General features: G+C 39.3%; 1 protein-coding gene across 1 annotated transcript in view; it reads right to left on the bottom strand.

Annotated features, from left to right (window-relative positions):
• Nucleotides 1-3,815: 3,815 nt before the first annotated feature.
• Nucleotides 3,816-26,875, bottom strand: part of PDGFD (platelet derived growth factor D) — a 138,373-nt gene continuing 115,313 nt past the window's right edge. The window contains exons 6-7 of the mRNA XM_009999380.1: nt 15,431-15,645; nt 3,816-3,950 (exon numbers count right to left, since the gene is read on the bottom strand). Coding sequence (XP_009997682.1) covers nt 3,816-3,950; nt 15,431-15,645 — 350 coding nt within the window. The remainder of the gene's footprint in view (nt 3,951-15,430; nt 15,646-26,875) is intronic.

Consider the following 26,875-nt stretch of genomic DNA (forward strand, 5'->3'; position numbering starts at 1 on the left):
GCAGGGGAAGTGCCCAGCTTCAGCGGGAGCTTCCTTTGCCAACAAGCACCAGCTTCAGTAGGACAAGCAAGGACACCTCTGCTTGAGCCAAGACAAGCCAGCAAGACATGGGACCAGCACTTAGCCTGGGGGAGTGCCCTAATCTGGTTATGAGAAATGTTGTGCCTCTGTCATGCTGCTGCTGCTTGATAAGGAAGCTGTGAGCTCTAACACCTCAGGGATTCAAACTCAGTTACCCCAAAACTGCACTTTGTTACTTCCCCAGTGCTCCTGGGAATGACTGCTAAAATTCACAAGGAGATCTAGCATGGATGGTGTCCTGTTGTGGAAATGTCTCCCAGTCAATAATGAGGTTTAATCCATCTGAATTCTAAATAATCACTCAGACCGTCTTCTTTCAAAAGCAGTATTTATTTTTTTCATCAAGATAAGACACATAACATACTGCATAATGTAAAAAAAACTGCTAGAAAAGCTGCATTTAACTGAGATAGCAATAACAAAAAATAAAAAAAAATATATATAGATTGCACTTGAGAAAGTAGGCTCTATCCCAGAAGAATACAGTAAATAAAAAGCTAGTGAGTGGTCTGAAATTAGGAATCTTTTTGAATTTCCTTTGAATTTATATTTATTTTGCGTGTTCCAATTCCACCAATATGAAATATCAAGCTTTTTTAGCTTCTTTGCTTTTTAAGTTGAAATAGTAGGTAAACAACATAATAATTATTAAAAAGACAAATGAGGGAAAAAAAGGTATAGAAAAACATCTCTGCAATTTCTGCTAATAAATAAAAAGTTTTGCTGGTATTTGGTTTCACTAAGGCAATTGTAGCTCTGGACTCAGGCTTTTTGGAATTTTTTCTTAGTTCAAATATGGGTTATGATCCCCACAGTGTAACATAAAGCCCATCCTTGACTGTCCTGCACTGGCTGGGAACATGCTCTCTGCACGTCAGACACCAGCATGAAGCAGTGAATGTGTCTGAGGAGTAATACTTTATATTTGTGACAAGATTAACCTATACTTAAGAAAGCAAGCCCAACATTAGTGAGAGAATAATACCTGTTATATTAGTCTCTTTACTTAACAGCTGAATTTTTCTGCTGGACTCTGGCATCCACTGCTGCCTGTACCTAATTCAGTTAGCTAAACTATCAGCTGTTCAGTCTTTAAAGCAAGTATTCACACCATCTACCTTTGTGTACATCACTTAGATGGCCAAATAATATTTTTTATTTTTCTACATAGCCAAAAGAGAGAAAAAATATAGTTCCCACATTGGGCAATTTCAACTCTGGGGCTAGGGCACACTTTGAAAGAGCCTCTCTCTCTCCCAGTTGCCTGTAGAGGTAACTCAGACTCCCAGACAAGGCTGGATCCCCCAGACTCTGAGGCATAAATACCCCTCCCAACACATGGCTGTTGGGGTGCAGATTGGGCCAGCAGAGGTGGGTGGAAGGTGTCAGACACAGTGAATGCCTGTTGCATACCTTCCCTTGGGCGGTGGGAATTAAAAGGACCACTCAAAGCCATGTGAAACTGCTGCTTCCTACAGCCAATGCTAACTACGAGGCCAGAGTGCTTAGGCATCATTTAGACATAACTCAGTTAGGAATACACATCAGAGTGCACTGTCTCAAAAACAATCAGTACTGCTAAGGTCTTGCACGCAAATTTCTTCCAAAATTAGCTAAAAATTACGTAAGGGCTAGGTCATTCTTGTTGTGAAGCTAGAGCCAGAAAAAGAATGAAATCTTCTTTAAACAGTCCTAAACTATGAAACAAAGCTGGCAATCTTTGGTTATGTGCTGTTGTTTTAATGAGAATTGCTTTGAAAAATGATGAATCACTTCCCAAGACAGCATCCAGGAGCATTTTTAAATAGACATCTTGGAGCCAGAGAGGAAAAATTAATATAAATAATAAAACCCCCACACTTACTGAATCTCAAAGGTTAAAGCACAGGAATAAAAGTAACACAACATTTTGAAGGGATGATTCAGTCAAGTTTTGCTAATATTATAAAAGAGTACTTACAAAATACTTGAGCTGCTGAAGAGGGTAAGTCAGAACATTAGGGCATTTTTGTAACAGAACTGTATATTGCTAAAACATACTGGCTTGAAGGCTCTCTATATTACACTATAGCACATGCCTGTTTCCACTAATTATAACACACTCTTGTCAACCTACTTCACTCTTTCAAGGAGACAGAAATACAAGTGGCAACACGAACAAGATTAATCAATGTCTGTCATTAAACATGCTGCCCCATTCCCTCAGTTATATTCGTGATCAAAACTCCAATTCCTTGCCAGACTTAAATCTGCCTGAATTTTACACTTCAGGAGCAGCATTCAAAAATATTTAATGCTAGTTTGGAAGGATTTTTTCTCCTTTTTCAGCTAGAGCACTTTCATAATATTTTAAAAGGCATAGGAAGCTATGCTGCAGCTTTTAAAATGCTTATTTTATTATGAGGTGGTGTTTAATAATATTCTTCTGGAAGTTAATAAATGATGCACATTTTCCTTGACAGACAGACATTGCTTAATGAGTTAATATGCTTCAGCAAAATGCAATCAAATGAAATTCACTGTCAACAGCTTAACCATGGCAATACACAGAGCTGAAATGAGACAACTAACCTCAGATAACTAAGATTAATGCATATATGACAAAGCTATAATAATCCATATTTAAAACAAACAAACAAACCCCAAACCAAATAATGATAATTAAATCTCAAGCACAATTTTGTTTCCCAGTAACACAACTGCAAAACAAATCAATATTTTCAACAAACAAGTGCCTTATCTTCATCGCCTGCATGGGGAAACACGGCACTCCTCAAACCACAGTGAGGATACAACAGGGATGCTGTCTCTCCCTTTTCATGTAGAGGAGGCTCCTACTGGGCAACTGTGGGCAGCTCTGAGCAAGGGACAGGAGTCCAGTCCAGGTAGGTAGAGACCAGAATCAGCCCCAGGCCACAGGGACTTACCTGGGGAGCTGGCAGGAGCCCCGTCTTGCAGAAGCACCTAGGTGATGGCTCTGATGGAGTCACCATGACAAAAGTACCAGCCTCTGCACCCCCTGATCTCCACCAGTGTCCCAGCTTATGCAATGCATCTACTCATTTCAGCACACAATTTGCTCAAGTACAAACAATGAGATTGGATTTTAGTGGTGTGTTATTTCATGTATTGATGGATTCTCCTCGTTATAGCTCACTCTGTTGGGCCAGAATGCTGGGAAGTTCCCACTCAGAGCGGGACAAACCATTTTATACTCATACAGGCTCAAATTCTCTCTTCACTTATATTCACAAAACCCTGCTTATTGTTAGGAGAGCTGAGCAGGTAAAAATGGCAGCAGAATTTGAGTGTAGGAACTGGTGAGTGAGAAACACAAATGCCACACTATTCCATTGCCAGCTACCACAAATACCTATATAACTGGTGTTTCACTTCAGTGGGCATGGTGCCCAAAGCTCACTGTAAGTGAGCTTTGAAAATCTCAACCCTCAGAATCTAGCTACAGATAACCATAATCCTATATTCTTGGATGATGATACATAAATCTACGATATACCTGTTTAGCTGCCATGGCACTAATCAGCACAGCTATGCTGAAACACAGCAATCATTTTTGCTAATTGCAAAGGCAGGCTAGTAGCAAAGTTCAAATTATTAGTGAGTAAAGGTCCTCAGAAAAATCCTGCTTAAAAGTAAACATCTGGTAAGCTGCAATCAGTGTGTCCTGTTTTTTTCTTTTATGTATGTATGTATGTATGCATGTATATATCTATCTATCGGGGTGGTCTTGAACTGCAGATACAATCACAACGCTCATGGTGATCCAGCTGTATATCTATTAAGGCCATGTTGTTCCTGGTTCTGCCTTTTCTTCTGGGATGCCCAGCCTCAGGGATGAATTTCAGCACCTGGGTCAAACAACAGAAATGCATGAATTAGAAAACATTGTTAGAGATTTAAGGATGAGGCGTTTAGGCCCTCAGGGCACCAACAGACCTTAATGGCCCTGACCAGCATTAATTTTGACACATTTTTTTGTTTACTGTCAGCTTTTTCTTTCAACTCTGTGACATCCTGCTGTACTGTTTGTCCTGGAGCTTTGACAGAATGGATTATTTCCTACATCAGGTATCTTGTAGTTCCCTAACCATGTCCAGAGTTGTTCCTTTGCAGGCAAATTACCAAGCATGTTTTCTTTGGCTCGTCTTTGCAGCCCAATACATATTTGAACTGCTCTGTCCCTTCTCTCACTTGTATAGTATTTCTGCTCTAAAGAATACACAACATTTTTTTATGGAATTTGATATTTATGATGCACATATCATTAGAAATGGTCAAAAAATGAAATGCCTGTGGGAGGCTGAAAGAGACTAATAGAACTTGTGCAGAATATGTGCCATAACCTGTAGAGTTTCTCTGGAATATCACTGTTGGCTTACCTTGGAAATCTCTGCCTCAATTTGAATAATTTCTTAAGAACTTACTGTGAACAATGTAAACCAACCAAACATACCATTTTTTCCTAGGGAAGTACATATCACGTAAGAGGCTTCTGAAAACATTCTATTGAGACAAGATAACACCGAGACCCCTAAAAAGAGGATTGTAGTTTATAAAGAAGATGAAAATGAGACAATGAACACAAATTACAACAAAAGCAGTTCTATTTAAGCATACAGAAGAAAATATGAGGAGTAGTCAAACACTGGAGAAGATTGCTATTCTGTGATTCTATGACCTGCCAAAGCTGCCGGTCAAGTGGGAAGTGAGACCCAAATGTCTTTAGTATCTCAGCCACAAAAAACACCCACATTTCTACCTAGAATAATGGGTTCCCTAACTATCAGACTGTTAGTCAATTATTAATCCTCTTTTTTTACAAAGTACTTTCTGTACTTTGTAACCGTACCCTGTATGTACCATGTATTACCATGTAATACCATACAAGAATTGAGATGGCCTCGGGAAGGAGCAGGGCTGCATACCAGGTCAACAAAACTATCAATCTCAACCGAACTAGAAAGTCCTCAAAAGTAAGTGTGATTGCTGTGCCAAAGGTTAATCACAGATGCTGTGCAGAGTGGGTGGGCAATGGCAGGCAGGTGAACACCCTTTGAGAAGAGATAATCCATTCTCTACCATTAGTACCTGGAGAGCAGGAAGGCCATGGGCCTTACATACAACACAAGCGATAAGCAAATAACAGTCTGTTTTGTGGTGATAAAGTTTATGTTTAACATATGTAATACTGAGAGGAAGGACTGAGCCTAAACAAGGTACAAAGATACTGCTTTAATGCGTTGGAAATGTATAATTACTTTTAATTACTTTTAATTGTTAGAAATGCAGAGACACAGCATTTTGTATTTTTTTTTCACTCATCTGTTACCGACCTCCAAACCAAGATGACGTGACCAACGAAGTGATACTCAGGTTGCTCAGGCAAGCTTTGGCTCAACCAAACCTGGTACTTACTGGGAGACTTTAACTACCCAGACATTTGCTGGAGGGAGGACACTGCAGTTCACGTGACAAGCATCAAGTTCCCAGAATGTGTAGAAGACTGCTGCCTCATACCAATATTGGATGTGTGTCACCGTTTGACTCAGGTCCAACAACAATGCTCTCGATCCCCTCCTCCCCCCACCCAAGTAGGGAAGGAGAGAGAAAAAGAGAGAGACTTGGCTGGATTGAAAACTAAACCACACAGCTTTAATTAAAACACTAATGAATCATACAAGAAAATAGATACAATTATATTCAGGTATGGGCAAAAGCCTCTCGCCTCCCCCCACCCCAGCAACTCCCACAGCACTTCCCTGAACTGGGAAGAGTCCCGAGGAATCCCAAAGCTGCTGCTGGAGAAAGCAGAGAGTTATGGGGGTCACGAGAGATCAAGCCTGAGGATCGACGGTGATGGATGAACAGAGTCCTCCCTGGACGCCGGCCATGGACGGAAGAGAAGGGGAGAAGAAGAAGGAAGGAAGTTGTCTTCTGTGATCTCTGACCTTCCTTTGAGCTTATGTAGATATATGGAATGGAATATCTTTGGCCAATTTTGCTGTCTGTCTAACTCAGCCTCCTATGGGGGGGTCACAGATCTCCCCATAGTGTCTGAGCCGGCAGAGTGCAGGTGCGGCCTTGAAGCCTCAGTAGTTAGAAAAACATTCCACTGTCTTATCAGCCTAGCAGAACACACTGTTGCTAGTTACAAGAAAGGTTACTGAAGGAAAAAAAAATCAGTAAAAAGAAAAATTGGCTTTATCCTGGCTCAAACCAGGACAATGTGCCAACCAGGCATGGGGCACACCTGGGGTTACTACTCACTAACCTGGGTGTCTTTGTGGATAACAGGCTCAACAGGAGCGAACAGTGTGCTGCAGCAGCAAAGAAAGTCAAGATGCTGTGATTATTACTGAGCTTAAAATCTACTACATCTTCCAAGATCCTTTTTTTAAGAAAACATACTTTTCAAATCAAGCACAGCTGCTAAGGCTGAACCCATGATAAAATTCATTCTTTAAAGAAAACTTTCATCAAAATCTGACAAATCCAGATGATAGGCACTTTGCAAGATCATGGATAGGTAGATCTGCTTTTTTCCACTGAGAGTAAATGAAAGTATGCAACAAGATGAGAATGAAGGTGTGGGCTGTATTTAAGCTAAGATACCTCCCGACAGCTTGGGGTTTTTCCCTGTTTTATATTAAGAAACATGAGTATATGGCTTTGCTGATAAGAGTAGAAAAACGATTTGGTAGATACAAGACAGGAAAGCAGTGTTTGAACACAGCTGAAATTGGACTGCTTTAATAGCTTATCACAGAGCTGATGTTCAAAGCTCTTCATCTAGCTTCCATCTAATAGTTTTAGTTTCAGCTAAATACAAGGGGAATTGAAAAGAATCAGGAAGCAAGGTCATTTCTGGTGACCACAATAGCCAAAAGAAAATCCTTTATTTTTCTGAAAATAGCAGCTGTTTATTCATCACATGGTTAGGACCTTAAAGGTGAGGAACTACTGAATTAATTATACAGTTCAAAGAAGTTTTGTTCAAGACATTTTATTGCTCCTTTTTTTTTTTTTTTTTTAGTTCAGTAGCTGTAAGAAAATATAGATGTGAGGGAGGTCTAGAATGCTCAAAAGATTTGTCTTAGGTGGGCAAAAAAGAATGACTTCGAAGTTTTCAAACTAAAGGAACAATGTATGTCACTACGAATCAAAATGTGGTGCCCCAGCTGTTCAGATCAATGCCACACAAAGAGTATAGAACTACAGCCATATTCCCCTCATCTCAAACACTGAGTTAATTATAGTCATAGAACTATTAACACAATTAACAAAAAATAATTAAGACAGAGGACTGAGCTTCTGAGCTGGATTTGATGTTTATAATTAATACAAAAGAGGATATCAGGGCCTTATAGCATTTATTGTGCAGGCAGATGCACAGGATCAAGCCAACATGGTGGATGGTATTTTGCTTTGCAGATTTAAGCCTGAGCATCTGAGAGGTTTCAAGGTGAGGTGACTGTAGCCACTGCATAATTCTCAGGGGCAGTGGTGAAGGAAATATAAAGAAAATGCTTACACTTGCTTCCCTGCCAGGAATCTTGCTCATTGACCATTCTTTGAACTTGGATGCCAGTTTCTGAAGGACTCTTTAAATGAGAAAGCAAAGCCATCACAAAAACCAGTATCTAGAAGCTGATGCCATAAAATCTCTAAATGGAATTAGGACCCACTTGTTTAAGATATGCTGACTCATTGCCTGGACAGTCCTTCAAGGAATCATGGTTTCCAGCCTGTTTGAAGACATCAGAAAATGGCTGCCTTTCCAGAAGATATATGGTACAAGTTTGGGTCTTGCTTTGGGGGCAGCAGGGAACTCTCCAGGGGCCTGTGGAGCACAGGAGTCCCAGTGGCCCTTCTAACCTCAGTAGATCTGTAAGAGCACTTCATAATCAGGGATCGAGGAGAGCAGAGAATTGATGACTGCTGGGGAAAGGATCCAGCTGGAGGTAATCTGTTTACACTGACCTATACCTAGCATTTCTCCAGTAGAAGCAGCAACAAAGAGGTGACTCCAGAGAGTGATTCACCTGAGACACCCACCTCTGGCGGGGCTATCTCAGATAACAAGGAAAGGAACCCAAACGCTGGACGCGTAGCTTTAAATAGGCAGTCAGATGAGGTGAACCGTTCCCTCCAGTATTCCTTGATGGTGCTACCTGATGGTCCTAGCCATGGATCATCCTACTTTGAAGTCAAGTAAAATTTAGCCATGATGGTCCATGATGGCTGACTTCTGTTTTAATAAAAAGCAAAGAGTAATAGGAAAGCTGGTCAATACTTCTTAATATTAATTGAAAAAGGGGTATTCAGTTGCTCATAGCCCTATTTTACTTAATTAATGTACTTAATTTATTAGGAACAATATTAACTTTTTTGGTAGAATTTTTGACCCCAATAGAAATCTGAAGCCTCACCTTTTTTCTTTTTTTTTTTTCCCTTTTCTTTCTGGTTAACTTAAGAAGACCATGCACATGACCAGGGCTTACCACATATCTGGTTAGCTTCATATTCCAGAGACAGGGAATGGAGAGCAACTTGGGAGGCTATTTTAGATAGTGAAATTTGTACTCTGCGGAATTTATTTTAAAATCCTGCTATGCAGCATTATCTAATCTCCTGATCATCTAAAAATACCATCATTCTAGCATGCAAACCAAATTATATTTGTCTGAGATTCATGAAAGAGGAAGCATCAAAAGTACAAAACATTCAATACAGATCCAAGTTCTGATACAGATGAAAAATCTTACTCTGCAATTTTTGGAAGTTATCTAATCCAAAGGTCACATGTAATTTAGCTGTGTTCAGAGCACAAGAAACCAAGCATTATGGGAAAGTAGTTAATAATTTAGCATAAGGACCTTTATTCTAGTAGGAACACAGCCTAAAATAATGAGACTCAAAGCTGTATTCTTTCTTACCAGAGACAATTACAGGATATCAGGAACAAGGAAAAAGAGCTCATTTGCTGATCAGTGGTATCATTCAATTTAAGGGATTATTAAATGTAGATGGGGTTATTGATTTTTTTCTCTGTCTGAATAAGAAACACCTGGTTTTAACACTGTAAACGTGGGGGGAAAATGACATGGCTTAAAACTCATTCATCAGAAACAAGCACTAAAGCTACGATGTTTTTGGCATATATGACATCAGCAAGATCCTCACTTTTGGTGACCTTGTCACACATTATGGCTCCACCAATTGCCTTTTCACTGACTAGATACAGAGGTTCCTCCTTCCCAAATTGCCTTTGTGCCCAGACATGTATCACAGAATGTTTCACTTGCATAACTACTAGGAGTTATCCCAAGAACTTTCATTTTCATCTTGTAAAAAATGAATGTCTATTCTCTCACTGTACCTCTGTGCTCTCTCTCCTCATCCTGTGATTTAGCAGTAACTGCTGACTCATTCTGTTTCCTTGTATTTACATTCCAAATAAATCCCATGGCTGCTTCTTGTATAATATTTCTATGCTTTATCCCTTTTGTCAGGTTAATTCTTTGCTTTTATTACCATAACAACCTTTTATCTGCTTTATACATGTACTATCAACTCCAGGACATACAACAATCAGACCATATTCCTTGCAGACTGGTTTGATGACACTAGCTCTTTCTAATCCTTTAGCAGATTTCCTTGTTGTATCAGCAGCATTTGTATAATTTTTGTCCATTTCTCTTATGTTTTCCTGTGTAAAGACAGGGTTAGAATGATTGTCTACTCTCTCAAGTTCCTCTTTAAGGTTTAATTCTCATTTCTCTCAAAAAAAAAAATTAAGAAAAAAAATAATAAAAAAGCCTCAAACCAACACCAAATTGTATTACAGTTCTTAGCTCCACTGCAACAATTCCTTTGTCTTACTGAAGACCTATGTCACCTCTTTATTTTCTCCCCTGCTCCTCTGTTAATTTCTACCCAACAATAACCCCTACTGTCTTGTTTCCCCTTTACATTGTTGGGTCCAACTAAAGCTGTTTGTATGCTCTAGAAACTCCTGCAAAGACTTAGTATCATGCAGGTACTCAGAGGTGTCTACTACCTCAGGGTAGCAAGAGGCTATGAAGTAGCTACCTTAACAGTAAATTATACTTTGTTGAACATATATCTTGTTGTTGAGAAGTAACTGTGTGTATATCCTATGAAGGCACCAGAGAAGCTGCAATCAATATGAAACACGAATGGAGGTATAATGGCTCAAAAAGGGGAGGATTAAGGGGGAGAAGAAGCACCATATAGAATGAAAAATGCACCACTCTTTACATGAGACAAGTAGGTAGGTAAAAGATGCAACCAGCTTTCATCACTTTGCTTCTTTCCTTATATGCCTTTCAGCTGTGTTTCTCAGCACTGTGTGGAGGTTTACACATTCTGACAAATTCTGGTTGCTACCTTAAGAACATTTATTCCTCATGGAAAGTCATTTCACATCCCATCAGTTACAGCAATGAGATGGGGAAACTGATTTCTTGTTTCTTGGAGGTGTGTGCACGCTGGGTACAGCTGCAGCCTGAGCTGAATTCAGTCTTGGTCTGAGCTCCCCCACACCTCCTCTGGGCTGGGTGATCTGCAGGTTTAGAGTCTACCTCTCTTTAAAGAGAAGCTTCAGACACTTCCAAGAAATGCACTGCAATGGAAAACACACCTTCATTTCAACTCCCCTTTAGCAAGTTAGACAGCAGTAGACATGGAGCATTTAATTCACGTGAGCCTCATCTACTTCCATTTATTGCTTTGTCTTTCCCTTGCATAGAGCCCTGTGCCATAACTCAGTATCGCTTATGGTAGACTGTGCCTGACAGTCATTTTGAGACACTGCCAGCACTTGGCCTGTTTGGTTTGCAGAGTTCGGGGCACTATGTGGTAAGTCATGAGTCCATAAGCTCTGGTCACAAGCAAACCCAGAAACCATGGAAAGCCACAGGGAATCACAAGACTCCTGAAAAAAAAACACCAACCCATAAAACTATCCGTTTACTCAAGTTACAAACCCATTTACTTCTGGAAACTGCTGAGTATTTTGGTAAAGCTATGGCAAACTGCCAGGTCATAAAAAAGACCCAAGATCTCATTATTAGCATTTCCCAGGGCAATAAAGAAAAAGATACCCCTTACTGTGGCATTCTAATTTTCTCATTTTCCCTGCTGTTGCTTTACTTCTTACAATCAGACGTGATAGGAAAGAGCTGTACAGTCTGTTCAGGGAACCGGAGCAGCGCTCACAGCTTTGGGAAATTAAAGGCTACACGTGACAGCTATTAGTTCTGTGATACTAGGAGGGAACATTCAGTGACGAGTACAGCAAGAGGCTCTGAACAGGAACTAAGGGGGAACTAAAAGACATTAAGAGCATGAAGAGAAGATAACCTTGAAACCTCTCTGGACTAAAAGCCTCTCTCTGAACAAACGCTCTGGGCAGTGGTATCCCCACAGCTGCTGTCATGCAGCTACTCTGGCACTGGCTACAAAGCCAAAAAGGAACCTATTGATTCTGGAAAATTTGCCTGTCTTTCTCACCCAGAAATACTGGGTAGCTCAGAAATATGATTTCCAGTTATATTTTTTACTGTTGAGGACAAGCATATCCACGTGCAGAAGTAGCTTGGGTGGGTCCAGGAGCTCAGCAGATGAAGCTCCAGGATAGCAGTTAGGCAAAATCAGCCTGGCAAGAGAAGTGGTCTGTAGCCTCCAGGATTCAGTTTCAGCTACTAAAAACACCTTCTCTTCTCCACTGCCTTATACTTCCTTGTGGTGCCTTTTGCGAGTAAAATAAAAGTAATTAAGATTTGTGTTTGAATCTGGCCTACATTCTTCTGCAGCAGAGGCAGAAATTTTTAACTAAATACTGTGGCTACCATGAAGTCTGAAGCTCTGTCCTTTTTTATGTAGGTTTTTGGTTAAGGTCAGTCAATTTCAAATTAGTTTTGAAAAGAGTAAACAAGCTCCATGGTTCTAAAACTGATATGTTGAAGGGCCCTTCCCCAGTACCTTTATTGCCAAGCATTTACATACAATTAAAGTTAACTGTTGAAGGAGAATAAATAATCAAACTGATTAGCTGTGTGTGGCAAATAATAACAATACAGTGGAAAACATTTTGGGCTAAAATTAATGGACATATCTTTAGTATGTCATACATTAATTTATCTTCATGCCTTCCACTCATGTTAATGGGAGCCACTTGGATAAACTTCTACTCAGTGAGCTGTTAATTCATCCTTAAGGGTTTAAGCTTAAATTTAAATTTACAAAAGCCATTTAATGTTAAAGCTGAAACACTGTCTTTAATTCATATGGTTTTCAGTGAACAAATGAGTAGTGAAATAAATTATCAGTGATGTATTTGTGTGAATATTGAATTTCCTGAATTTAGTGATTAATCTGGGCTGGTCATAAATCACGACATCTCGGTTCTGACCAATATCTGGTTAGTGTAGTATTCTGGTGTCCCAGCACTAAATGCTCCCTAACACCTAGTAAAAAATACATGCTTGATAACATGTTATCAATCAGCATTTTTTCGAGCTACTGTCAATAGTTGTCTTAAGTTCTGATACAGATGTGACCCAGGATTCTTTAGTTTGTATAACACTTCTACATCTCTCAGAATCCTGAATTATGTAGCACTGATATTTAAGTGTTGAAATTCAATACGGATTTACTGTGCAAAACATTTGATTCCTTTTTATAATTTTGAATTAGTTCCCTTTTTCTTTGTTCTTTACATAAAGAAAAGATTATTTAGGAAGACCTGATTTTCCATTAGGTACTACTCACTGTTTTCTATCTTTCACTGTGTCCTCTCTTATTCCCTGTTTTTTTCTAAATGAAATTATCTAGAACTTTTGAGACATTTTCAGTTCAAATGTTTTTGATGTGTATCTTCTCCTGTATCTCTCTTGATGTATATTTTCTGCTTCTATGTATCTTTTCTGATCCTGTCTGTTTCCTTCACCAATGGCCAAAACCCATATATCCCAACAATATATTTGGGCCATAATATTTGCTGCGTTACTAAGTGTTCTCCTCTACTCCTGCAGAAGACTGTCACTTGTTTTTTTCCTATCACCACTTCAGTAAATAACTGTTTTTCTGAACACTTCCACCCCTCGTTTCTCCTTCCTCATCTCACACACCTAGTGTTATATGAGTAAATAGTTGAGATTACTCATCCTTATGCTTCCTGCTTTTATGAACTTCATTCATAAGTAGTTATACAGGCCTTCTGAAATGCCTCAGTCTTCTCTGCTGTTAAAGTATATTATCTCCTGTGCTAGCTTTCCTTTTTGCCACCTTTCTTTTTACCTCCTCCAGACTGAACATGCATGAAATAACATTTAATCTGCATCCTGGGGGCACCCACAGATAGCCACTTCTTATGTAGAAAACTGCTTCTCTCTCCCACCTCTTTACTCTTTCTCTTAACTAGCTTCTAATCCCGATCTGATCTTGTCTGGCCGACTGTTCGCTCTCTGGAGGAGGTGACAGGTCTAGCAATCTTGTACAATGTTGTGGTGCTGTATAAATATTTATTCATACATAAGGCATTCTGAGTTCATTATATCAACTCATAGTCATCTAGGTGTTTTAAATCTATTAATTTTTTTTCAATTAACTTCTCTACCACTGAGATAAGACTTTCCGCTCCATAATTACCAGGGTGATCCTCTGCATCTTGTTTAAAATGAGATGAAATATTAACTATTCTCTAGTCCTAGATGATGTGGAGTATGCTGTATTCTGCAGGTAACTGTAAGAAAAAATCTCCTGCCTTGGAAAAGAGTAACCACATTGTTCACACTGAGACAAAGGTCTGACTTTCAATAGTCTTCTGCTATTGCAGCCCTAGAGTCTCCCAAGTTAATGCCTTCAAGATATGAGCCCATATCACATGCAGATTTAAAGTCCATAAAGTTAATTTTAACTTGAAACTTGAGAGCAGTGGTAAATAGCTCTTATAAGAGGTATGTTCAGAAATTAAGTCAGCATGACACACAGCTACTTACTTTTAGAAAACTGAAAGAATAATAAGTAATCTTCCTAGATATGTTCACTTTAGTGAACATGGTTCATGTCTGTTCTGAAAATACTGATTTAGAGGCAAGAATATAAACTGCTCTGTCCCTGATTTTTTCCTCTTTAGATGTGTTGTGAATGCATTAAAAATAAATATAATGCCCTCTGTTCATATGCAAAAAAATTCGTCTTCCTAAAAAATTGCTGAGTAGTAAAAAAGCAAAGGCTGAAAGATTCAGCTGCTTTCTACAGGTAATAAATCTGGAAGGGAAGAGAATTTACAAGTGACATAATTGTCATTTCCAAGCATGGTCATAAACTTAAAAGATATAGCACAAAAGAAGAGGAAGGGCAGTTAAATGTCTCAAGGAATATGTCTCTGTGTTACTAAAAATAATATTTCCAGCATTATATACATTCATGGTGTATCAGTCCTCTGCTGGGAAAAATCAGTCCAACACAAACAGATGATCAGAGGGTTGGAGCACCTCTGCTATGAACACAGGCTGAAGACATCCTGGAAAAGACAAGACTCTGGGGAGACCTTATAGCGGCCTTCCAGTACCTGAAGGTGCTACAGGAAAGCTGGGGAGGGGCTTTTCACCAGAGAGGGTAGTGATAGGACAAGGGGTAATGGTTTTAAACTGAAAGAGGGGAAATTTAGGTTATACATTAGGAAGAAATTCTTCACCATGAGGATAGTAAAGCACTGGAATAAGTTGCTCAGGGTGTTGTGGAAGCCCCTTCCCTGAAGGAATTTAAGGCCAGATTGGATGAGACTTTGTGCAGCCTGGTTCCTGCTCATAGCTGGGAAGTTGGAACCTGATGGTGTTTAAGGTCCTTTCCAACCCTAACCAATCTATGATTCTATGATAAAACTCATTCTCTCAACAAAGTTCACTAGAACCCTGTGTTAGCATCCATACAGAAAAGTGGCAAAAGTTCTCTCCAACATCTTTTAAATTAACTTACCCAGAAACGCCTGTTACTGCCTCTTTCTAACGCATAACCTCCTTTCACTCTGCTCATTCACCACTTCCAAATGCAAATTGCTGGGTGTTGTTGTGGCATTAATATGAGCATTATTTAAAATCAGTGTTTCCTGCAGGTTGGCTACGTGTGTGTGTGTGTGTTGATATAGCTTAATGATAATGATTATATAATAAAACATGATGAATATAACATGAAAATCAATACAAGCAACATTTATGGCTCTGAAAAAAAGTCTTCAGAATCCACGTAAGCAATAAATAATGAAAAGAAATACCAAATAATTGAAAAAAAATAAAAATACCTCATGATACTTTTTCACTGTTTTTCCTGACATGCATGTGCAGGATTTCCAGTTTGAAGTCCCACAGCCACAGTTACCTCCACAGCGCTGGACAAGGAGGCAGCGGGGGAAGAAAACTACGTTTGTCAGCTTCAGTTCCTCCCTTAAATTGACAGAGTAGTTTCTCGGAGTGCAGCTGTAGCGTTTCACATCATCATTCAACCTGTCCAGGTCAACTGCAATGCAAAAGAAGTTTCATCACTATGGTTTCAGTGGGACCTTCCTCTGGTTTATACCACTGCCCAGGCAGTCAATAACACAAAGTGATGACACTAGAGTTGAAAAATATGTTTAAGTGTATCAGTGATTTCTGAAGTTTTAAATAATTACAGGTGGCCATCCAGGCTTTCATCCTACTGCCACTGACTCCCAGAGCAGAGTTCACACTGACTGTAAAGGTGAAGGGAAGGCTTGCAGTAAAATATTGGTCTGAATGCTCAAGTCCGGTTATTTTATTTGTTTTGTCATTGATCTCTTGAGTCCTTGGGTAAGAGATTCAATTCTGCTACTCTCTTCCCTCCTCCACATATACCTGGATTTCTTAGATAATGATCTCTCTCTAGTTATGGGCATAACTTTTGTCTAACTACAGGCATACAAAAGGCAAACACTGTCAGCAAGTACTTGTGGTCAGTAGAGAGAGAAACATCTTCAGAGAGTGATTCATCCCTTCCTCACAAGGGCATTTAGGACAAGTGGCATGACTTGTTTTCTCAAGTTTCCTGTCCCTATTGTTTATGGACAGAGTCTACATAACTCTCTTTTAGATGGAGAAATCAATCTAGGCAATATTAATTTTAGCTGGTAAATGCTACTATAATAGGCATACAAATAAACACAATTAAAACTACTTCATTGCATGCCAGTAGTTGGTAGATATTTAAATGCCTGATATCTCTGTGTGATGTGTCATGTAAACAAGTAGTAAAGCCAACAATAAAAATAACTTATAGACTATCAACTGTGAGTTTAAGTGCTGTTTCTAGCTTGCAAAGCTAAAACAAACAAACAAAACCTCTTCCATAGATAAAAGTAAAAAAAATAAATTAGTTTTATTTCTAGAGAAGTTTTATGATTTCTTTTCCCCTGCCTTTCTGACTTCTTCCTTAGGGTTCTGTCCATCAGCTAAATATTCAAAAGCTTAGTAATTCATTCAGGACTGGAGGACATGTGAACTTGAAGTTCCCACCCCAAACAACATTTGCTAATAGAAACATCAACAGGAAAAAAAGAAACAGCTCACGAGAGAACTGAGATAACTGTGTTTGTGAACATACAGATTTCAATGGCTCTGTTTAATAGCTCAACACCATCTCTGGTCCTGAGTGCATGTATGCTTGTGCGTTACTATAAAAATATGAAACCTTCCAGCAAAGACACTTCATACCTTCTTGTGACTCAGTCCTTGTCAACAACACAAAGAAAAATGTGGAAAAAGCTGTGATTTGTAAATATCATGCACCTTTACTTTCTGGTCTGGAGCTATTTGTGAGGCAGATATGCAAGAGGCAAGGGTACGTAAATGTCATGAGTGCTATTATAGAAAATCAGAGCAGCTTCACTTTTCTGGCAAGGTGTTATCTCAGTCAATGGGAAGTTAGCTGATAAATTGCAATTTTATAGCAATTGTGATACATCTCACCATGAAATCTCAGTGGTTCTCTCCAGAGAGCTAGCATCTCTCCAAAAGAGGTATAGATTATCCTCCTGATATAAGCACAAAATCAATAGGGCTGCTGGTATACTCATGCACTGGGAGAAAAAGACACTCTGGATGTCCACAGCCAGGACTTAGAAGTCCAAAGAATATCGATTTCTTTGTTTTAACAGATGATATTTTCTTGTGTGCTGTCATTCTCCAAAGCCACCCGTTCTTGTTGCAGGCTCTCAGGCTAATTCTCACAAGGAAGTGTTTCTCATTCCTCTAAACGATCTCATCAGGACCTTTGCCATCAGCTTTGCTTGCTGATAAAGCAAAGAGGTATCTGGCTACTATTCATTTCAGCTGATTGATGTGAAGGAAAAAATAAACAAAGGAAGAAGAGGGATGTAAAGGGAAAATTAACCAAGGGAAGAAGAGGGCAAAAAATATTCTACCTTCATGATTAATGATATTTCTTGAGGGGAAAGCCTCTGTTACTCACACGCTGGCACTGCAATAATCCAGGGGAATGGCTACTGATACAAGCAAGCTTCTATCAGGACAGGCTGGCCATGGACTATGATGACATTTGTGGATGGTTCATCTTTAGACAGAATAACATGCTCAGAGGCTTAATTCAGCCTTTGATCAGCTGAGGTTACATAGGAAACAAGGCTTCCAGTAACAAACTGGTCATTAAAGAGGCCCCAGACCCAGGTCACGTGAACTGACATCTGTGTCCAGGAGAAGATGTCTGGGGGACTGAACAAAATTTGCTCTATCACAGATGAAATTTCCCCTCAGGCTCAGCCATCCTCCTTCCACTGCACTGAGCTGATAGTTATTATCACTGCTGTGTTATCAACACAGAAATGAGTCTGTAACAAGACTGGCAGAGAGGGAAAGCAGCATTTAAAGGACCGGAGTGGGGGGCCTTTCCTGCAGAGAGTGTGTTACATCCATCACAGTGCTACACATATTAGCTGCAGTACTTAAGCTGCTCAATTTAAATGGCAAGGGGTGACCTGGCAAAGGGCTTTAAATGGAGGGAAGGCTTTGCTCATCAGCTTTCAAAAGCCTAGTTTTGATGACTTTCAGAAGTCTTTGCAGGGTGCAGCTGAGTCAGTACTGCAGATAGCTGTTAACTTCCTTGAAGCATAGGAAGGAATAACCAGATAATTAGGGTAATTTTTTTCTCTATGCAGTATGAAAAAATCAGCTGTTTTCAATGAGGACTGAAAATTTTCTCTGGATACATTCTTCAGGAATTCTGAAATCAATCAGTAGCAAAATGCATTTAAATTAATGTATTTTTTTATGATGAACTATATTTTAAAAATGGAAAAAATTCCAGCGGACAACTGCATTAATTCTCCTTGGTATCTTACTCAAGGTATGGATCCTGACTTATGAGAAGGTTTTGGGACCCCAAATTCCAGAGTTACCAGTTAAGATGTGAATTTTTTCTCTTTGCCCTATCTTAGGTGTCAGAGTACAGGTTGATATAGAAAAATACAATATGAGAAAGGTCTTATTTTAGTGATGTTGAAATCATGATAAAAAGAGTAACTTCAAGCAGAGAATAAAAGGCTAAATAAAGGATTTAAGAGATACACAAGCCATTCTCCATAAATATTAATCCAGAAGTAAACAACCACACACTTTGACTTTGCTCTACAGAGGTCCAGTGCTTGGTGGGACAAGGTAAGTGTGCAATGTCTTCTGTGAACAGCATATACTGTACTCTGGTACCACCACACTGACACCTAAGAGCATTTCCCACTGTCTATTAGCTTCAGACCATGGTTTGCAGCCCCCTAACAAAAGAACATAATTTGCTCTGAACAACTCTCTCTGCTGAAAGTTTTGATATACATTTTTCCCTGTCTTGGGATTGTTTTACTGTCTGGAGCCAGTCCATTTCCTATCCATATAACAATGAGATTTTACAGTACAGTCAGTTTCATGCATCACTTCACTGCTGTGACTAAAATGTAACTGAGCCTTGGTGTGATTGGTGTGAAATCCTGTGGCTTTACTTATCAAGGACTGAAACCACTGGAGTCCTTAATTTAAAACTAGAACTAAAAGATTCTGTAGACTGGATGCAAATAACTTTAAAGTACTGTTACAGAATGTCTGCATCAGAGATTCAATTTACAGGCAAGGCAGACATAAAGAGATGCACTAGATCATTAAGCTTGGGGTACAGTCTTTGCCCCCTCCCTTCCTCTTAAATCCTATGCTGAAATCCATCCTCATTTCACAGAGTCCATATGGCGTGTGCTTACCTTGCAACATTGATCTCAATCAGGGGTAAGTACTGACATCAGGGACTGAAGTTAATACCATGACTTATTCAAAAGGGACAGCCTTAAGGACTGGAGAGAAAACCTGTGCTGCTGGTCACTGATTAAGTAAAAAAAAAACAAACACAACAGGCTGTCTGTTAGGGTTTATTCTAACACTTTATCTATTCCAAATTAACACATGGCCCTAATATTGCCATATCAGTATATTTTATGCTTTTTTTCATGCATCACCCACAGACCAGAGCTGAGGTGTAGAGGGTAGCCACGTGTTCCTTCACCACATGTTAAGGTCATCTGCAAGCAAGGCAAGAACTCAGGTAGGTGAAGACCAGTCAGCCTAACCTCAGCTCATGATAAAATTAAGGGGTAAATGCCCCTGGAAACAACGTCCAGGCACATGAAAGACAAGAATTTGACTGGGAACAGGCAGAGTAGATTTACCAAGGGTAAACTATGATGGACCAACCTGAGAGAGGCTTTTATGATGAGACAACTGTATTGCTGGATGAGGTGAAAGCAGCAGAGGCACCTGCTGGTTTTTGACAGTGATGCATAGCATCCCTGCAGCCAAAGTGCTGAGATATAATGGGATAGGTGGACTACAAATTCAGTAGATAACTGGAAGGTCCAAGAGGCTTGAGCAAAACAGTCAGCAATTCCAGTGCTGGTGGCTGGTTTGTAACCATGGGTTAACACTGAAGTAAATAGTACTAAAGGTCTTCACTAATGATCTGAACCATGGAATGATGTGAACCCTCAGCAAGTTTGTCAGTGACATGATTTTAGGGAAATTTGTCCTCATGTTTGCAGGACTGCCTTTCAGAAGAACCTCAGCAGGCTGGAGAAATGTGCTGACAAGAAACTCATGAGGTTCAGTGATGACAAATGGAAATTCCTGTGCCTGGCATGGAATAACCCCAAGCACCAGTCCACATTGGAGACATGCAGGCTAAGCAGAAGCTTTGCAGGAAAAGCCTTGGCATCCTGGTGGACAGCAGGTGGAAAATTAGTCAGCTGTTTGCTTTGCAGTGACAGAGGCTTCACACTCAGCTGCATTATGAAGAATGTGGCAGCAGGTTGAGGGACATTAATACACGCCTTCATTCAGCTCTTGTGAACCTGCATCTGGAGTATAATATCCCATCTTGAGTCCCCTCCAGCAGATGAGAAGGATGAACAAACTAGGATTTCAGTGAAGGGTGATGATGATTGCTAAGATGCTGGTCCAAAACAGACACAGGGAGGCTGAGGTAACCAGATTTGTTTAGTCTGGAAAGAAGACTAAAGGGCATTCTAATAATAGTTTCCAGCTATCTAAAGGGGGCTGGGGAGAAGATGCTGCAATCTGGATTTACTGCAGAATGACAATGCCAAGACAAACCTCCTCAATACGGCAACTATTATTTTAGAGCAAGAAGAGATCAGAATTTCAGTGGGATAATAACTGTCTCCTTGAAACAAGGTTCGCAATATATAGGCATATTATAGACTGGCAAGCCAATTATCAGTTGTGGTGTGGGTCAAGTAGCAAAAGCAGGACAAACAATCAGTGTCATAAATGGACATAGCTTCATTGAAATTAATAGAATTGAGCAGCTTATTTCAGTGATAAATAATATGCTGCAGAAAGGACTTAATAAGAAAAGCTTTCATTATAGTGACTGACAACAATATAATGTAAAGCATGAGGGAAAATCTCATTTGTCACAGAGGGGGAAGAGTACAGATGTAAATCTGAATTACACTGTAAAGTGAATGAGTGTCTGTTCATCACATGTAACAGGGAACTTAGTTCCCAAACTGAAGAAGAGTGGAAGAAATATCCTGCTTTCTAAGCACAGGGAATACTTTAAGTTAGCACCTCTTTGGGAAGGCATTCCATCTACTTGAAATAGTCACATTTGCCATGAATGAACAGGCATTCAGCATTTGTGATGCCTGCACTTCCTGTTTGGTGCACTGAAATCTTCTGGCAGGCATCCCAGAACCTTTCAAGGAAGAGTACATGGATGTTTGCAGCAATTTATTGGCCACTGTTTACAGACTCCTGAGAAATTACATTCCTGAGTTAAAATTTTAACTTCTTGCTAGAGCATTGTAAGTAACGACAATTAAAAACTATTGCTAAGGACATGGCAAAACTTGCCTGATTTTGGGAACCTGTTTGACAATAGACAGTGGAAACATTCCATGAAGACTTGGGATCTCATCTCACTGCTCCTCTTCTACAGAGCAGTATGACTATGACAGCAAGTGTTTATTTATTTAACTTGTAAAACTGCCATTGCAGACAGATGTTATTGCAAGAATGTCCCACCTGGTTAATTTCTTCTGATTGCCAAAGGCTTCTTGCACCCTATTTCCAAAAAAGAAAATGTGCTCAGAGGCTTGTGTAGTCTTGTTAATTACCAAAATGCATCTATCTACAAGTGTTTTTGCTTCCTAGGTTTATTTGTGAAAAAAACCCAACAAACAACAACACAAAACCCCCCCTCCATTCCTGTTAAAGGTGAACCCCTTTCTCTAGGTACCATCCCCTAGAGATTATTTACATCTATGTCTACGATGAGAAACAGTGAACTTTTTCTTTCTCCTTTCTTTCTTCATTTGTATATAAGCCATTTCACAGGCAGAGCTGGTTTTTTTTGTTGTTTTTTTTTAATTATAAAGCCTTTTCAATGGGATGCAAAATTTCAGACTGAACAACACAAGATAAAGGCAAACGAGCATGTGGGAAGTGTTAAATAACGTTTAATTGATAGTCAGAACTGTTTACAACAGTTATCTCTGAGGAGCTCTTCTAATATTGTCAATCAGTTACACTGATGCTTTCAAAAATTTAACCAGTAGGAGGAAGAGGTTTCCTTCAAACATCTCTGAATGGCCCTTATGCTACAAGAACAGAAATCCATTTGTCTAGAAGTTCAACCTCATTGTTGAGTATGGCTGTTTTCTTTTTTATATCTATCTGTGTTCTTGCTAAGAACAGTAAGAAATAGCCCAATAGCCAGTGATACCCTTTTAGAGATGCTTTATATTTGTAATAGTCAAATGACTATGGCACTGAGGTCAACTATAACTTATTAGAGCAATGCAAAAGGAGTTATTTCAAAGGTTTTACTTTTTCGTGAGTTTAGGATGAGCTTAACACTGAATATTCATACTTTCAGAGTTTCTAAAATGCAGCAACAGCACGCATGACTCTTTTAGTATATTTACACCTGCTGCAAAGGTTATTTGAAACATCTGCTTGTCATGTTTTGATGTAGGAGGTGTATACTCCAGATTATAGCTTAGAAAAGGCCTTTCATTTAAGGATTTTGAAAATGTGAATGTGTTTCTTTTCTGTCTTTTTCTGCCAGTCTGGGTTTCACTGCAATTCTATAGTTAACTTGTACTGGAGTTGTTAACAGCAAATCTCACTGAACAACTGTAGAATGAAATTTCAAACTTCATGTGGTTATTAGTGAGATACATCTGATATCAGTATCTCACTTCAATAGTGTAAATAGAAAGAAATGCTTTTAACTCAATGGAGTTGTCCCAGTGTTGTGGAGGTGTGAGGTCAGATTCTTTAAATGGTACTGAGTTATACCTACAGATTTACTCAACACACTCTTCATCTTTCAGGTTCCTGCAGGAGGTATCTACAGAGGGACTGATCTGTATATCAACGTATATAAATACATTAAAGAAAGAAGTAATGAAGATGGAGCCAGAGTCTTCTTTGAAAGGACAAGAGGCGCTGGACACAAACTGCAACATAGGAAACCCTACTTAAATGTATAAAACCTCCCAACTTTATTTTCTGTTTGTTAAGAGGGTGGTCAGATGCAGGTTCTCCATGTGTAGTCTCCACTCTTGGAGATATTCAAAACCTGACTGGATATGCTCTCAAGCAACCTGCTATTGGTGACTCTGCCTTAGAAGGGAAGTTGGAGTAGACAGCTCCTGAGGTACATTCTCACTTCATCTATTCTGTGTTCCTGTGAGTTTCAGCCAAGCTAAAATACTGTACTTACTTCCTTCCCACCAAACCTTATTGATTATTGATTATTGATTGCCAAATTAAGAAAACATACCATTTAAATACAATTTATCACATATCACAGAATTACAGAATTGTTCTTGTTGAAAAAGACCTTTAAGATTATTGAGTCCAACCATTAACCTAACTCTACCAGTTCAGGGCTAAACCACGTCCCCAAGCATCACATCTATATATATTTTAAATACCTCCAGGAATGGTGATTCAGACACCTCCCTGGGCAGCCTATTACAGTGTTTAACAATACTTTCAGTAAAGAAATTTATTCTAATACCTGCTCTAGACCTCCCTTGGCTCAACTTCAGCCCATTTCCTCTTGTCTCATCATTTGTTACTTGGGAGAAGAGACCAACCTCCACCCCACTACAACTTCCTTTCAGGTAGTTGTAGAGAGTGATAAGGTCTCCCCTCAGCCTCCTTTTCTCCAGGTTAAACAAGCTCAGTTCCCACAGCTGCTTCCCATAAGGCTTGTGCTCCAGAGCCTTCACCTGCTTTGTTGCCCTCCTCTGGACATGCACTTCAATGTCTTTTTGTAGTGAGAGGCACAAAACTGAACACAGGATTCAAGGTGTGACCTCACCAGTGCTGAGTACAGGGGGACAATCATTGCCCTAGTCCTGCTGGCCACACTATTTTTGATGCAGGCCAGGATGCTGTAGGCCTTCTTGACCACCTAGGCACACTGCAGGCTCATATTCAAGCCATCTGTCAATAAACACACCCACGTTCTTTTCCTCTGGGCAGATTTCCCACTCTTCCCCAAGCTTGTAGTGTTGCATGGGGTTGTTGTGACCCAAGTGCATGACCCAACACTTGACCTTGTTGAACTTTCTACAACTGGTCTCAGACCATCAATCCAGTCTGTCTAGGTCCTTCTGTAGAGGATCTCATATAGATCATTGTTATCAGAATTGGTATTTAGCAACATGGTCTCTTAAGCTCAATTTTGTGACACAATTTGGTATGGGCATAGAGTTGCACAGGAGGGAAATCATTAGTGATTCATTTATACCAGTTATATGACATGTTCTGAAAACACTGTGAAAGATAGGCAGAGATTACATAAAACTGTTCTTATCTGCTTCGGGGCTGTTCTAACTAAGGATAAAAAAATAAAACCCAGGCTGAAAGCAGAAACAGATATCTGTAATAAATTAGGATATAATCTATTGCTCTCTTTGCTGCAAGGTTATCCCGGTGCCTATAAACATTCCTCAGAAATCCACAGTGTCTGTGTTAAAAATCCACTGAGCATTACTAATTTAAGGACTTGTTAAAGCTATTCCCTTCTCCTGACATCATCCAAGAACAAGCCTTTAATCTTGCCAGAAGTTTATGACTAAATAAAAATTCTTAACTGAATTTTTTTTTTAGGCTTTGATTGTGGTGAGGTACTTTTGTCCAGAGGGCTGTTAACAGTCAGGGAATTTGGCCTTTACTTTGAAGACAAAAGAAAAACTCTTATAAACCTTTCTTTTCTTATTCCTATAACCAAAAAAAATATCATATTAAAATACATCAAGTGTTAAAACAATAACTGGAAAACAATTTTTTTACAGTATTTGGTTATGCACGAAGCTGGATTACATTTGTATTAAATAGAGAATACTTAATGCATTTAAGTTTTCCAAGTACTAACTACTATATCAGATTGATGCCACTAACCTAGACAGTCGGCATCAATAAAGCAAGAAATGCTATTTTATATACACATGATCATTTAAATATATAGAGCACTAGGCCAAATAAGATCTGAGAATCAGCTGAAATCTGGAGAGCAGAACCAGTACAGGATCCAAGTTTCTAATCATCTTCTATTAAAATCAAAACAGACCCTTTAATTCTTTTGTACACATGTCTATCAGTGCCAAATCCATCCTGGGAATAACAGACACTCAGATCATGTTTCACAGACTCCTCGATGAGATCAATCTGATCAGTGGTTAGGTGACTTTTTCATAAAACATGGGCTGTTGTGATTGCCTGAAACTTCTGTTGTGCCCAAAGGGTACAAAATAAAGGGGTTCATTTTTCACTGGATGGGTACTCAGGGCTTTATCACTGATTCCTTTGAAGTGCTCAGCCCAAAAACGGAGATGGCCAACATGTCTAGGAATCTGTTTGCCAAGTTGGCTATTTATCTACTAATACATTATGAGTGCCTGAGGTCATTCTTTGGCACAAAGAATGGGACAGCCCACATACCTACCATTTATCTCTTATTCTCCAAGATGAGGTGGCTACATACAAACTACCCACTAGGAATGGTTCAAGCCCAGCAATGACCTGGGAGAATGACACCTGGCCTAGGCCAAAACTAAGCAGAGATCAGGCTGGCAACTTATCAATAAGGGATTTCAGGGTCTGGGAACACTCCTAGACACTATTTTCCCTAATACAGATACAGCCTACAGATATAGCTTTAAGATCAAAACTTCATTATTTGAGACTAAGTAAGTTACAAAGATAGAATGAAAATCCTCTCTTCCTGCTTAATATATACTTAATGTAGTGGGGATGAGATTTGAGATGTAAATAAATGGTAGATTGCTCAGGACCAGAACTATGATTTGGGAATTAAAATTTTAAATGTATGAAGAAGAATGCATATGAATGCAAAACTTGGAAATGGAAGACAGTATTAACAAGAGAACTCAAAAAAAAAAAAAAAAATCACTTCAGATCTTCTCTAAAAGCTACAGCAATTGTCATCTTGGAGAACCCTAACAGACCTCCTAGATCTATTCTTGCACATCAAGGGCAATTTCAACAGGCTCTTCACTGTGTGGTTACCCACGCATGACTGTCTATTCTAAATAGTGTTTCTTTATTATTATGGGCTTGCATCACTAGCTGAGCATCCCTTTGCTTTACCATTTGGTGGATGATTTGAACTAACAGAAGGAAACAAGAAACATAACCCAGAAACGTGTGCTTTGCTCAATTACAGACAAAGATGTTAAACCATAATGATGTTCCCTGCCAACATAATGAAAAACAGTGAGATGCTCACATCCTAAAAAACCAGCTGTACATACAGGTGTCTGCACCAGCTGCTTCCCTAAGCACAATGTGATAAAAGTGATTATTCCTCACTCAACAGAAAACAGTCCCTAAGTAGGGTATTTAAAGGAGGATGATAGTGCAGGTAATAAGGATCCCCATGCCTTACACACAAAGCAATGTTTTAGAGGGTGCAGCTGAGAACCATCTGTCCTTTACACATGGACCTAAGTTTTTATTTACAAATTCGTCATAATGATGGGCAGTTTTCTGTCTGATTTCTCAAGTGAGATCCTATTCAATCAGAAAATGATTAAGGATTAAATGACTTATCCTTTATTTTAATAGGTGGCACCTTGCCCTGTGACTCCAACAGGAACACGTGCACCAAAACTGAATAC

Source organism: Chaetura pelagica, unplaced genomic scaffold (assembly GCF_000747805.2).
Source record: "Chaetura pelagica isolate M959 unplaced genomic scaffold, ChaPel_1.0 scaffold85, whole genome shotgun sequence".
Lineage (NCBI taxonomy): Eukaryota > Metazoa > Chordata > Aves > Apodiformes > Apodidae > Chaetura > Chaetura pelagica.